Source organism: Rutidosis leptorrhynchoides, chromosome 11 (genome assembly GCF_046630445.1).
Source record: "Rutidosis leptorrhynchoides isolate AG116_Rl617_1_P2 chromosome 11, CSIRO_AGI_Rlap_v1, whole genome shotgun sequence".
Taxonomy (NCBI): Eukaryota; Viridiplantae; Streptophyta; class Magnoliopsida; order Asterales; family Asteraceae; genus Rutidosis; species Rutidosis leptorrhynchoides.
In genome coordinates, this window is record NC_092343.1 from 266,300,515 (window position 1) to 266,315,689 (window position 15,175).

The 15,175-nt window shown below is 33.0% G+C and overlaps 2 protein-coding genes across 3 annotated transcripts; one reads left to right on the forward strand and one right to left on the reverse strand.

Moving 5' to 3' along the window:
* Positions 1-6,803: 6,803 nt before the first annotated feature.
* On the forward strand, positions 6,804-12,370 carry LOC139876606 (uncharacterized). 2 transcript variants are annotated; one of them, XM_071863948.1, is made up of 8 exons: positions 6,804-7,122; positions 8,114-8,596; positions 8,670-8,807; positions 9,149-9,775; positions 9,860-9,967; positions 10,836-11,615; positions 11,719-11,915; positions 12,024-12,370. In XM_071863948.1, the coding sequence occupies exons 1-8, from the start codon at positions 6,985-6,987 to the stop codon at positions 12,145-12,147; spliced, it is 2,595 nt and encodes an 864-aa protein (XP_071720049.1). In that variant the 5' UTR covers positions 6,804-6,984; the 3' UTR covers positions 12,148-12,370. The 2 variants fall into 2 exon arrangements, with proteins under 2 accessions (XP_071720049.1, XP_071720050.1); XM_071863949.1 differs by having other exon boundaries at positions 10,839-11,615.
* A 912-nt stretch (positions 12,371-13,282) lies between these two features.
* Positions 13,283-14,740, reverse strand: LOC139875511 (CBL-interacting protein kinase 18-like). Its single transcript, XM_071862847.1, has one exon. The coding sequence runs from the start codon at positions 14,738-14,740 to the stop codon at positions 13,283-13,285; it is 1,458 nt and encodes a 485-aa protein (XP_071718948.1).
* Between the last annotated feature and the right edge of the window lie 435 nt (positions 14,741-15,175).

Here is a 15,175-nt window from a genome sequence, read left to right on the forward strand (position 1 = left end):
TAAGCCAAGTAATTGCTATAATAAATAACAATCAAGTTTACGCAGTCATAATATTCCAATTACGACAAAAGTTTAACGTGTACCAAGTACGTATCTCGTTTAAAACGATAAGTGACACCAACGGTCGTAAAAGCATTCAGGGATCAAGTTAAGTGATTACACACTTAATAGCACGTAGTAAGATATTAACGAAAGTAATTAATCATGATTAAAGATCCCAGAGCATAAGCTAGCTCAGTACACATAAATACGCAGTTTCGTGAAAGCACAAAGCACAAAAGCAAGTCGAAAAGTCGTTACATTAAGAATTAATGTTTGACTTCAAAATTAAGAATCGTTACGAGGAATTGGGAGATCAAACTTTGCAGAAAGTTTGACTGGATGAATCCTTACACAACTACATTATACATTTTGATATGGAATTCGAATTTGATTTATGGTAGAAATATACAAGAACAGATACAAGAACAGAGGTCGACGACTGCAGTTTTAAAAAAAACTTCTGTTTAATTCTTCATGTAGCAGTAATTTAAATTGATAAATGATAATGTTGATGGAAGAACTGAATGAGTTACTAAACAATTCGATTGTTATATACAGCTAGGTGATCGACAATTTTTCAATTCAGGGAGGAAGAACAATTATTAAAAAAAATAAAAGTAGCTCATGATCCTAGAAAAAATTAAAAGCAGGTTACGAATCACTTATTAAAATCAAAAGCAGATATCACGAGTAATTAAAAATATAAACAGATAGTGAATTTAGGTCATGTTAGGTATATGTGGTTCTTCGTCAATTTTTTTTATATATGTATTGTAAAAAAATACTACTAATAATACTACAATTAATAATTAATAATAATATTAATAATAAAAATACTAATCAAAATAATACTAAAATTAATAATAATATTAATAATAATAATATTGATAATATTATTTGATCAAGATAAAATGATATCAATAATGATAATTTTTAACAATAAGAATAATAATGCTTTTAATATCATTAATACTAATAATAATATTAAAAATGATAACTAATAATAATATCAGTATCAATAACAATAATACTTAAATGATAATACCAATAATACTGTTAATGATATAAATTGTGTTAATGATGTTACTAATCATATAAATCATAATAAATGATAAATAATAATTTTGATAGTAATAATAAAATATTGTTTGACAATACTGACAATGATAATTGTAAATGAAAATGTTAATATTGTTAAATTAATAATAATAATATTAATTAATACTAATGTATTATTATTTACAAAAAAAATTGTTCGTGAATCGTCGGAATTGGTCGAAAGTTAGGTTTAAATTTAGTCGGAGATTTCCGGGTTGTCATATTACCTGAGATAAATTCACATTCATCAACTGGGCGCACTAAGATCTTTATAATCCGATGACTTGCCACATTTCTCAGTGTAAAAATTTCAGTTTCACCAGGATTACCTCTCACATTCAGCCGTGAATTCTCAACAGACAATATAACAAACCCAACTTCATCTGAGTTTGAACCAGTAGGAAAGAACACGAGAGTCGAATTCGAACCAGGGCATCGAAGCAACTGAAGGGAGTTGTGTGTGACAAGTCTATCGTGTATTGACAAGTTTGACGTGAGTTGTGATGCAATAGAAGTTGCAGTTGAAGGGAGTATAGCGGATGATGTACTTAGAAAATTAGAGAGAGATGCGTTCGAAAAAGAAGGAGGGATTTAGCATTTGAAAAAGAAGGAGGGATTTGAGGAGAAACGGAAGGTAAGGTGAAGAGAAGATGGTGGGTCCTGGGTTTTAAAGATGGATTGAAAATCAACGGTCCGATTTGTTTGGTGGTGGTAGGGGAGAGGAGCAATGGAGGAGAGTGAACGGCAGAGATTGTCCACAACGATTTATATTCATCTGAGGTGTCCATCATTCACCAACGAGCTGCAAAATCCAAAGACAAAATATATCATTCACTGTTTATTAAATATTAAATATATCATTCTCTGCAAGACACAACTCTTTTGAATAATGGACAAGGCCAAAAATTGATTTGGATGCATGAATTGTATTCACCCCTTAGATCACTCTTAACCATGACGTTATGTCATGGTATCACGGACTGCCATATCAGCGCCACATCAGCACCTTCTTTATCACTAACCAAAGACTAACTGCTAACAACCATGACGTACCCATCACACACTTCCTCACACCCACTAAATTAATTAATTATTTACGGGTACAAGTAGTAAGGTAAAATGTACAATAAATGAATGCATTTGTTCCGTGATCCATAATGTCATCCCATGAAAAAGTGTAGCACGAGTCTTTCAAGCACACACCAATGATGGGTGGCTAATAATGGAGTCTTCCAAGCACGGATGCAACGGCGGAAGTAAGACGGAACGGATACTAGCGATCTTATAATTGACAAAATAGTATGTAGAAACTAAAACACAAGGGAGGCTTTCTTTACATTAACATATAAAATATGTAAGCAGAAGGTGTCATTGAATATTTGAGGTAACTATGATTGATATAACTGTTTGGCTCTCCATAAACTAACATAGCATAACAATCTAACATATTTGGGAACTCGGCACCGCATTATTTAACATACTAGTCTAGTTAACATCCATACGTACTCTAACGAAAATGATTATTTGGACTAAGTAGTTCACAACTAAGTTTCCACAAAAAAAAACTATCGACTATATTCTAATTTTTCCATCACAAAAGCTCTAAACCGGTTATCACGAGTGAAATAATCAAATATACTCAACAAAAAAATAGACACACACAGACACAAACAACACATTAAAAGCAAAATGCTCAAAAAACTAAAAAGTAGATAGAGTAGTGACAGGGACCAAATGGGTGCAGGAAAGCAGCCAAAACAAGAACATTGCCTCTAAAGTGGTGGTTAAGTGTTGAAGTGTTTTTTAAGGACAAATATTAAACATGATAGCTAATTAGTAATCAGAGTTCCAATAGTTTATACACATGCATTGATCCAGCTAAAATTTCATTAACAAAAGACTACTACTCTTTTGAAACCATGTCTTATATTGGAAAGTCGTAGGCAATGACATCACAATTCACAAACATCTGGTGACTGTTATTTGTTTTAACAATTCCTTGCAGATTAACAAACTAAAAGTTCAAAAATACAGTAATATCTGTTATCCAAACTGATGGTAGCATGAGATGATTATAAAGCATGTATAACCTTATGCTATCACTTAAGTATGATAACAAATAGAAGTAACCTTCACAACAATTTAAATAAATAAAACAACTTCTTTTGATTGAACTTCTGAAATAAAATTGATATGTATATGCTTCGGCCTGAATCAGTAGTAAAATTGAGCAACTAAAACACTTTATACATCGTCTTTGCAAGTAAAAAGTTTTAGTCACACATTTCAACGAATACCTTTAGTGCACTTTAGAATACAAAGGTAACAACTCATCAGAATTTAAATGGCGAATATAAAGTGAAAATCAAGTACCTGATGAAGCAATGAATGAAAAAGAACAGAAATTCACAAGGAAGGTGATTAGTAATTGAATGAGTTATAGTAATAACAGAAACGAATTTATAGAGAGAAAAAGGTGTCCATAAATCAAGGAGGTTAAAAAGGAAAATATATTTTAATAATGAATGGTAACTAATTAGTGGTAACTAGCTGTTGAACTCTCGCTTCGCGCGACGTTCGGTTTTCAATGTATTTTATTGTATTTAATTTGTAAAATTATTTCGTGGTTAAAGAATGATGTCGTTGAAGCGCAACTCGAGTCGAACTAAAAGGTAAAACCCGTGAAAGATTTAAATGTTATTTTAAATTAACAATATATGTCCATCTCCGCGTTTAGCTATGTAATTATCGACTTTTAAAAATTTAACGCAAAATCAACGTGTATGAAAAGTACCCCAATTTTTTAGCGTTTTTTAAAAAGCGTCCGTTTTGCGTATAGTTAGTGACATTGTGTTCCTAAAATTATTTCGAGTTTAACGATGATGTCGGAAAAATTTAACTCATTGCGAGCGAGAAGATATGACCAGTTGAATATTTGGGTGGAGTTTATTTAAGATTTTTTATGAAAATGGTTATTTGACACTTTACCCCCTGTTTGGGGGATCGATTTGAATATTTGAAAAAGTGTGGGGTCGATTTGTGGGGTCTTTTTTAAACTTTTTTTTGTGGGGTCTTTGTTAGTGTAGTAAAATTTAATTATAATTAAAAAAAGGAAGTGAAAAGACGAAAATGCCCTTAATTACTATTCATCATTTTTGTCTATTAGATAATATAGTAATAGTAATAGCAATAATTTGGTTATTATATATGGTAAGTTAACAATATCGTAATATCAAACATAGCTAAAAGTACATTCTCTTATAATTGTGTAGCTGTAGCTTTACCAGTCTAGTTTCTGTTTTATTTTGGCACGTATGATTCTGTATCATGTGTTTTCATTTTGGGCCTTATGTTCTATGTCTTCATTAGAGCATAAGAGTGTCTAGTGTAGAATCGATTAAACGGAATTAATCAATCGCTTATAAAATATCGAGTGCGAAATCTTCGATATTGTGTTTTATATCATAAACACTAAAAAAGACTCGATCGATTAACGTTTGATTGAGCTTGTAAACACATGAAATCGACTTAGAACAATGCTAAATGACTGGAATGCTTTGGATACGGCTAGGGTTGGCCAATAGTGTGTAACTTTGATAATGTACCTATTAAAAGTTGTATTTAAACAATCTTATCATCGGTTTGTTATTTTCATATTTTTAACTTAATATGTTTTTAGTGTGTTTTGAGTCAGAATCAAGTTGAGGGGTTGTTGTGCTATTTCTGAAAGTTCAAGGGTGCTGCTTGTACCATCCGAATGGGCGAAATCAACAATAATTACCATCCGGACGGTCGAAATCAAGTCCATCAACCATCAGAAAATCACTTACTAAGCAGGAGAATATAGGGTACGAAAACCATACCCAACGCCATGACCGCTAACAACATCTGGTATAGGAAACTGTCATTCGATCAAACAATGAAACGGGGGTGCGGAGATGCCAGGCAACAAGGATAAAAACCATCGCCAATAACATATGGATGAAAGCATACACACTGCCAAGACGACGGGTAGGTGAAGAAACGAAATGGGGTCTGAAACCCTACCAACTATAAATATGGGGTGGAACAGGAAACCAAATGACTAAAATACCTTAAAAAATACTGTAAAAAGACAGTTCACTCCAAAGGAAACAGTAACTCAAGAGGGGCCGTAGGTAAATATAGAGATAACAAGTGTTGCAAAAGTCGGCCGATTTGGCTGACACGTCGTTTTTTAGGCATGGTCGACGCGTTCGTGGCTAAGAAAACGGACAACGGTAAAATGTCTGTCAATGTCGGAAAAAGTCGGTCAAAGGTGGTTAAAGTCAGTCAAAGTATGAAATATTATATATTTTTTTGTAATATTGTAAATAGTTGTTAATTGTTCATGTTTAGTGTAAATATATTGTAAATATAGTTTATATTTGAATATTCGATTTCAATATATATATATATATATATATATATATATATATATATATATATATATATATATATATATATATATATATATATATATATATATATATATATGGGCAGGATCAATGGGGAAGTAACCAATCGGGGGAAGCGGGGGGAAGCAAAAAAAAAAAATTCGTTTTTTTTTGAATTTTTTTTTCCGGCATAAAGATCACACGAAAATATGAACATTTAGAAGAGACACTTCGTGATGAATGTTATTATTTAGGCGGGAAAACGATCGACAAAAATAACATTCAAGATAATATTGTTCGTGAAGAATATGAACGTTTTTTTTCCATGTTTTGTGAAGTAAAATTTAGCCTGAATAAACCCAAAACACCAAACCCTAAACCCTAAACCCTAAACTCTAAACCGTTCGTGTTAAAAACTCAATTAAAATCCTAAATCTAAACCCTAAATCTAAACCTTAAACCCTAAATTTCTAAACCCTAATATCTAAACCCTATAAACCCTAATATCTAAACCCTAATATCTAAACCCCAATAGCTAAAACCTCAAAATACGCTCGAAAAACACGATAATTGTTATATATTACTTCTTCGAGCGTTTTCCCGCCAAAATAAAAACATTTATCACAAAGTGTCTCTACTAAATGTTCATATTTTCATCTCATCTATAATGTTCGTGAACAAAGTTTTTACAAAAAATGAAAAAAAAAGTTTTTGCTTCCCCTCGAATGGTTACTTCCCTCTTGATCCTACCACTATATATATATATATATATATATATATATATATATATATATATATATATATATATATATATATATATATATATATATATATATATATATATATATATATAAAGTCAAAGTTGGTCAACGCCTGACGCGTCCTCGTTGCGTCCCTGTCTCGACCTACTCGTCCCTCCAAGGTCCCGACTAACGTATCCCGACTAGCCTTTTACAACTATGGAGATAACTATTACTCCCTCCGTTCTATATTGATAGTCATAGACAATAAACACACAGTTTAAAGAATTTTCATAAAAATAGTGTACTTTCTGTTTATTTTATAGTTTTTCCTATTACATTTTATTTCTCATTTAATCTTATTAATATACATTAAGGGACATAATAAAAATTAAGCTTTTTTTTTTAATTTATAAAAATGAACTATTAATTTAAAACACGAGGAGTAATAAAAAATTACCTCGCCCTTGCTATGAAATTGGAGGGATTCGCCAAGAAAAATAAAAAAATTGGAGGGATTTTTAAGTTTGGGAAGAGGAAAAGCCTCGGGCGAAATTAGGGGTGATTTCATTTGATTAGGGTTTTCTTTAATTGCCGGTTTCCATTTCTTGATTATTAGTTTTTTTTTTTTTAATTGTTGGTTTCCACTTCACTTCATTTGCACGAATTAATCGATCGATCGATCGATTATGAGTTACACTTGTCAGACTGAAACTCAAACTCAGAAGAAGAAGAAGAAAAAGGAATTGTTAACGTATATCGTTGCTCTTCCAGCTCCAGTCAATCTTACAACAAACAATCTCTCACCCGTTTTGCAGCAGCAGCAGGTTGTATAATTTCTATATATTTATTTTTATTTTTGATTTCTATTCTATTGCTTATTTAATAATGATTGTAAATAAAATAAAAAAAATGTTCAACAAGAAAAACAAGAATTATATAATACTTGTTCCCTGTTATACCAGGAAGAGGGTAACTACCTAACTCACTATTTCTTTTGTTTTCATTCAAGTGTTTGTGTTTACTAGTAGTCTGCTTTGATATTTATTAAAAAATTACTTATAAAATCTATATAATAGATATAAATATAAATATAAATATATAATTTAATAGAATGATAATGATATGTTAATCCAACATCTGTTTAGACGTTTAGTATGCTGGTAAGGCATTTAATATCATCTGTTTATTTTATTTTTTTAGCTCACCCCACTTGTTCAATTTAATATCAAATTGCTTACTCTTGCTTTTCAAAAAAAAAAAAAAAAAAAAATCAAATAAAAAAAAAAAAAAAAAAATCAAATGGCTTACATAGGATGATAGAATGAATTGTATTTGTACTTATGTGGTTTTATGCTAATTAAGTAATGCAGAAACCTAATGACCCGAGTAAAAAATCACACTAGAAGCTCTTGGCTAAAAATTCACTTCATTAGAGAACATTAGATATTGCTGTTAACATTCAATTTACAAAATTGTTATTAATGTCTATTTTTCTTTGTGTGTATATGATACTAACAATTGTTGCAAAAGAGTAGATACTCAGAATATCTAACATATTAAATTATTATTATTTTATTCTTGCTGTAAATAATGGCCTTTACTAAAAATCCCTTGTGTTGATATGTTTTGAGTGCCAAATTTGCTAAGCTGGCCGAAATAGATTGTCATAATATACTAGTTTCCCAACTCTGTATTATTTGGTCAATTGTTTTGGTCAATATAATCTTAAAATGGTACACCGCGAAACAACTTTTTTGTGATATTGCAAACTACAACAGATTTTATAGAAACACCTTTTTGACAATTTTATTTCAGGGTTTTGGCACTCGAATAAATGACAATAACAAGAAGAAGAAAAACAAAAAGACGACACAACAACAACATAACGGCACAAAGGAGGAAAAGGAGGTTCATCATCTAGAAAATCCTAACACTTGTTCGCACGATCATTTTAAGGGCGAGAGAGAATCTCTTCCTTGTAAGAACCAGAAAACAATAAAGGGAAAGCGTGATTTAGAGGTTTGTGATAATGGTGACGACGACAATCACAAGAAACACAAAAAAGTATCCCAACCAAATAACTTTTTAAAACAGGATCACAATTTGTCCAATGAGATTCCATCTCGTAAGACATCACCTTATTTCCACACGGGAGTATCAGAAAAACAAACATGTGTTGATGTTGCTCCTTCTGCCGACCAAAATTCAAGTAGTAATAAAAGCGGCAGCAGCTCTCATGTTACAAAAACATCACGGAAGAAGAAGAAGAAATATGACCCTTTGCCTATTTTGCAGCAGGTTGTATCATTTTTATTTGTTTGTTTCGATATTTTTTGGGAATTTTATGATTAATTAAATTAATTTTGAATAGGGTGTGAGTTGTGATCATGATGACAAGAAGAAGAAGAAGAAGGAGAAGAAGAGAATACAACTACAACCAGTTGTTAGCCCCACTGAAACTAAAGAGGAAAATCATCAGATAATTATTCCTAACGATAGTATTAGCAAGGTAAGTGGCTTTATTTTTATTAATCATATTATTTATTATTTATTTAATTAATTTTTTAAAAATCTTACTCGTGTACCTTCCTATATTTTAATTATTCCTATATTTTAGATTATGCGTTGGATGAATGATCCATGTAGTATCTAGTTATGAACTTTCTAAAGAAAAACAAAAGAGTTCATTTAATATTTCAGCTCATTTGGTGAATGAGGAAAGTTGGATGAATATTGAAATCTTGGTGGCACTAAAAAGAGTATCCATAACGTCAGTTGAATAAAAATATCGTCATTATAAGCTATAAATAAAATAACAATTCACTGTAAGCTAATTTTACAAAATTTCAGGAGAAGAAGAAAGGCTCTGTGGGAAATCATCATCCTCTTGATATTGGAAAAAACATGAACAATGGCGTTCATGAAACTGACGTATTGACCATCAATGAGACAACTACTACCCCTTTACATCAGGATTATGACACTCACATTGACAAAAATAAGAAGAAGAAGAAGAAGAAGAAGAAAAAGAAGAAACAAGTTGATAGCATAAAGAAGGCAGATGAGGTGAATCATCATCTGATAACTCATAACGACAACCAGAAATCGAAAAAGCGAAAGGGTGATGATAATCAGACAGATTTTCAGGTTCATGGTGGTGAATTTCACAAGAAAAACAGAACACTACTCCAAGCTAATGACATCACCGCTCCTTTGAATCGGGCTTCTCATGCCAACAAGAAGTTGGATGATTTTAGTTGTAAAGTTTATAACAACAAAAGCAGCATGTCCAAAGATGATAACCTGTTTTTAGAGGATAAACAAAACCGTGATGGTGATCGGAAGACATCACCCTACTTTCACACCGAAAAACAAAGATGTGTTGTTGTTGCTCTTTCTGCTAACCAAAATTCAATGAATAAAACTAGCAGCAGCTCTCATGTTACAAAAACATCAAGGAAGAACAAAAACATCAAGGTTGTATCATTATCATTTTTATTTGTGGTTTTTTTTTAATTATTATTATGATTATGATTGATTAAACAAATTATGAATGAATAGGGTGAGAGTTGGGATCATGACGACAAGAAGATGAGGATACAAATACAATCGGTTGTTAGCACTACCGAAACTATACTAAAAAGTGATGGATTAATTCTTCCAAATGACGTAAGTGATTCTACTATTCATAGAGTACTACTTAAATGTTCTTACTTGTCTACCTTTCTATGTTGCCGTGTCCCAAAATAATTTCCAATATAACGATATGTTATGTAATTACGTTTCAGTAGTAGTATGCTGACTAGGCTTGAATGAATGGACGATAAGTCTTTATCCCTCCAATCCAAAAGCTTATAAAAGGAGTAACTGTTTTGTTAAACATTTCAAAGACCTAACATGTATTTGCAACTCAACATGTAAATGTTGTAATTTAGGTTTAGTATTAAGAATTCTGTATTTGCGTGCTGTTTTATCCATTTTGATCAGCAGCTAATAGTTTTGCTCCAAGTAATTGAGAACTTATTGTAACTGATCAAAATCCACACCCTTAAATTTTCATTTTGTTATGTTTATGTAGATGATCCGTGTAATTGTAGATAGTTATTTCTTTTTAACAGCAGTACGTGATCACCCAGAGGGGACTTAACCAACCACACGTTCATCTCCATGCAGTTGCATAACCCGCCCCCAACTGTTGCTCAGAAGGAAACCCGGCCCAATCCGAGGGCATGGCCGGTAAAACCCCCACTGCCCCCGCAACGCGATGTACGAAAGGCACCCTTGGGTGGAATTCAAGGGTAAAGGGGCAACATTGTGTGCAATGCTGCACCCCACGGGAGTCGAACTCCCGACCTCTCGCTAAGAGAGACAAGCCACTACCGCATGAGCTACAACACAATGTTACACTATATACAGTATTTAATAGATAGATGATATAAGGCAAGATAAACAATAAAGATATCCTTTATTAGATAAATAAGTCTTATGTACATATAATAAACACAATATTCTATTAGAAAATAATCTTATAAAATAGCAGGAGGAGAAGAATCAGGATAAAGGGTCTGACAAAAAGAGGAGAAAGAAAAAGATTAGACAACACCAACATGACAACAAACAGACAAAAGAGGAGGCACATCATCTCGTAACTCGTAATGACGTCCACATGATAAAGGGTGATTTAGAGGTAAATCAGACAAATCTTCAAGTTTGTGAGAGTGACGATCACAAGAAACGCAAAAGACTACCCCAACCAAAACGGGATCACCGTTTGCCCATTGAGATCACCGCTCCTTTGAATCCAGTTGACAACATGTCTAAAGATGATAACCCGTTTTCTGAGTTTGAGTATAAAGGTTCCAACAAAAAATCTGGTACGATTGGTTTCAAGGAGCGAAAGTTATCACCTTATTTCCACAAATCAGTTGAAATTCAAAACATGTCATCTCAAAAGAAAACAACAACCGAAGAAGAAGGTGATGTTTGTGATCACAAGTTGGAGGTCAAATTGTCACCCTACTTTCACAATACAGGAACAATAACGGAAAAACAACAAGTAGTTTCTGTTGCGCATTTCAGTGAAACAAAAGGTAAATCAAACGGTCCAAAGAAAACGAAAAAAGGAGTTGGCGAAAAGAAAAAGAAGCCTGTTTTTACTGCAGCCCAAAAGCGAGACGTGGCTTATGAAAAAAGGACTCCGGATAACACTTGGAAGCCTCCACAATCGCATTATCATCTTATTCAGGAGGATCATATTCACGATCCTTGGAGGATTGTTTGTATCTGTATTCTTCTTAATATGACGACTGGATTGCAGGTTTGTATATTTTATGCTGATTATTCATTTGATTTCGTTTATTTCAAATTTATCCGAAAATGAATTAAAAAAAAAATATGTAATGTACGTTAATGTATTGCAGGTGAAAAAGGTGGTATCGGATTTCTTTGAACTATGCCCAAATGCTGAGACAGCAATAAAGGTTCCACCTGATATGATTATAAGGCTTTTAGAACCACTCGGGCTTCAAAATATAAAGACAAAGGCTATTCTCGAGGTTTCTCAAGGATTCGTACGGGATGACTGGACGCACATCACTCAACTTAAAGGGGTTGGCAAGTAATTTGTTGTCCCCTTTTATTTATTGTAATCATATCATATCATACTTTTAAATAATAATAACTAGATGAATGAATTAATTAATTATGGGTGGGGTGTTGCATGTAGGTACGCAGCAGATGCATATGCAATATTTGTTACTGGGCACTGGGACCGTGTTACACCCTCGGATCATATGCTAAACAAGTATTGGGATTTTCTTCGTCAGAATAGGGAAAGATTGAAAATATAAGGCCAACTCACAATGGATTGTGTGTCAAGTTTTTAAGTATCATGTGTATATTTATGTATGATGTAATAGGTGCCACCTGATCATAGTCATCGTATGAAGCTTTTGATCAGCTATTTTTTGGGTTCTGTATCTAACCAAAACTTGCGAATCATGAGGGATCAATCTCAATCATGTGATTGATGGTGTTTTTGTTACTTTATGTTCTTTAATGTGCACATGTTTTTTATTATGTTGAAATCTCTAAAAATTTCAATTCATCTGTTCTGTTTGATAATAGCACCAGGAGTGTATAGGGTTTTTTCGGCACTGACCTTTTGGAACGTGGTAAACTGACATTTCCGGAACCAGCTCGACATTGGAAATTGGCGTTTTGAACGTAATATTTATTAAAGAAAATGTTTAGCTCTTCTTGCTCTGAAAATGAGTATATGCAACAAATGATTGATCTTGTGGTGCAGAATTCAGAATCTTATGATGAGGGTGAAAGTTCGAATCGTTAACGTCGTACAAGAGTGGCATAAATCGGGGTAGAGTCGGTGCACATGAAGGGCTAATGAGCGACTATTTTGGGTCAAAAGTATAATACTAGTTTGCGTATATAAAAAGTCGATTCCGTATGAGGGAATGTTTTTTTCTGTAGCACCGTTGAATGTATACTTTTCTAACACCGAACAACCTTTACCTGATTATTTTAAATATATTTCATCAAAGAAACAATGCCCATGGAGAAGAGTTCTACAACAATTTCAAACGTGACATCTGCATTACCTCAATTTGGTTAGATCGTTTCAATTTTTTGTTCTTATTCAGATTATTTATTATTTATTATATATGTTTATGATCTGTTGTTTGAGTAATCTGTTATGATTTAATATAACCGTTTCAGTTTCGTATAATTTTGTCTGCATGATACTCAATAGGTAGTTCTCAAAATGAATTGAAACTAAAACAACCGTTGGTTATGTAACAACCAGAGAGGGGACATATCAGTAGCACTAGTTAAGAAGAGTCATATACACATATAGTCAAAGAAACACTCGAACACAATTAGAATATGATCAAAATATAAACAAGAAAAAAAAAAAAAAAACAAACAGAAAAATCAGAAATAAGGGTTAATTACTAAGTATTGTTTTTACTTTTGATTCGTCAGAGGTGTATTTTGTTTTTCTTGTTGTTGATCACCTTCCCAAGTCCAAACAATATCTTTCAAACAAGGCTTCAAATCTTGGTTACAAAAGTTATTGTATTCCAATGTATCGCCTGACAATTTCTTCATCTCGACTACATGAAACGACGGGGCCACCTCAAATATCTCAGCGTCTATCGATAACTGCCCTTTTCTCCCTTCCTTACTACCTTGCAACCGCATCGTTCCATCAACTGTTTTTGTAACCCCAAATCTCTCTGTAACTGCCACTTGTTCTAGTTTAGACACGATTGCTGATGCTGGCTCTTTTGTTGTGAAACGTGCCTCCCTACTCATTTGACCCGAATCGTTATCTTCAAACAACCCCGAAAGATTGAACCCTTGAGATAGCGATATGATATCAAATGCATTCATAGATGTAGGTTTCAAAGTATGATCACTTGAAAATGATGACGAAGAAGAAGATGAACAAGGTGATTGTGACAATGTTTGTTTTGGATCGTCTAGTTCTCTAAGGTTGTTATAACTACCGGTAGGAGTATCCATGTATTTGATCGCGTTATCAATATCAATAATGCTCTTTGATGAATTAGTAGTGATAACCGGTTTCGGGACCTCAATTTTTTTAAATCGTTTTCGAAACCAAGGGTTCTCCATAAGTTTAGCTAATGTCATCCTTGTACTTGGATTTGGATCAAGAATTTTTGAAAGAAGCTTTTTGACATCCGGTGAGAACCATTGCGGGCATCTAAAATTTCCTTTGCTAATCCTTTTATACATTTCCATCAAATTGTTGTCATGAAATGGGAGATAGGCTGCAAGCAAGACAAACAAGATGACCCCACATGACCAAATATCCGCTTTTTCACCGTCGTATCCTTTTTTGTTAATCACCTCCGGTGCAACATAAGCTGGTGTCCCGCACGTTGTGTGCAACAAACCATCTTGTCTTCTAGACTCACATAACGCGCTTAAACCAAAATCCGTGATTTTAAGGTTGCCGGATTCATCAAGAAGAAGATTCTCAGGCTTTAGATCGCGATGATAAACACCACGACTATGACAAAAATCGACTGCTGCCACTAATTGTTGGAAATATTTCCTAGCCGCGTCCTCTTTTAGCCTACCTTTTGAGACCTTATTGAAAAGTTCACCACCTTTAACATATTCCATAGCAAAATAGATCTTGCTTTTGCTAGCCATTACCTCATAAAGGCCAACCACATATGGATGCTTTACTAGTCTCATAACCGAAATCTCACGTTTAATTTGATCAATCAATCCCACCTTCATAACTAGATCTTTGTCAATTACCTTCACCGCAACACTTTGGTTTGTTTTTATGTTTCTTCCGTGGTAGACTTTAGCAAACGTCCCTTGACCAAGCAACTTTCCTATCTCGTATCTGTGCATCAAGATCGTTCCTTTCTTTGTTTCCATCATGGTTAATTTTTCTTGGTTTTTGAAATTAAACTTATCATCAAAAATCTGAAGAATTAGATTTCATGAAAAAATAACAAAATTCAAATTTACATAGATAGCTAATATATACCAAGAAGATTTTATGAATGGTGAAGGAGTTAAAAAGCTCCAACAAAGTGCAACCTAGCCTTAATTTGCAAAGCTGCTAAAAACACAAAGTTTTAATAATATTCACCATTAGAAAAAAGAGAGATGCAATTTTATAAGGGTGTATATTTGAGTTGTAATATTCAGGATGATATAATCGAGTTTATGGCTATTAACAACTAAATATGCAATAAGAGTTTCTATATATAGATAGATGACTAGCTTTAACAATATGATTATACAGAGTTGCAGTTATGAATTTGGGGATTCCCCTTTTCTCATGCACTTACAAAAGTTACAACAATTCAC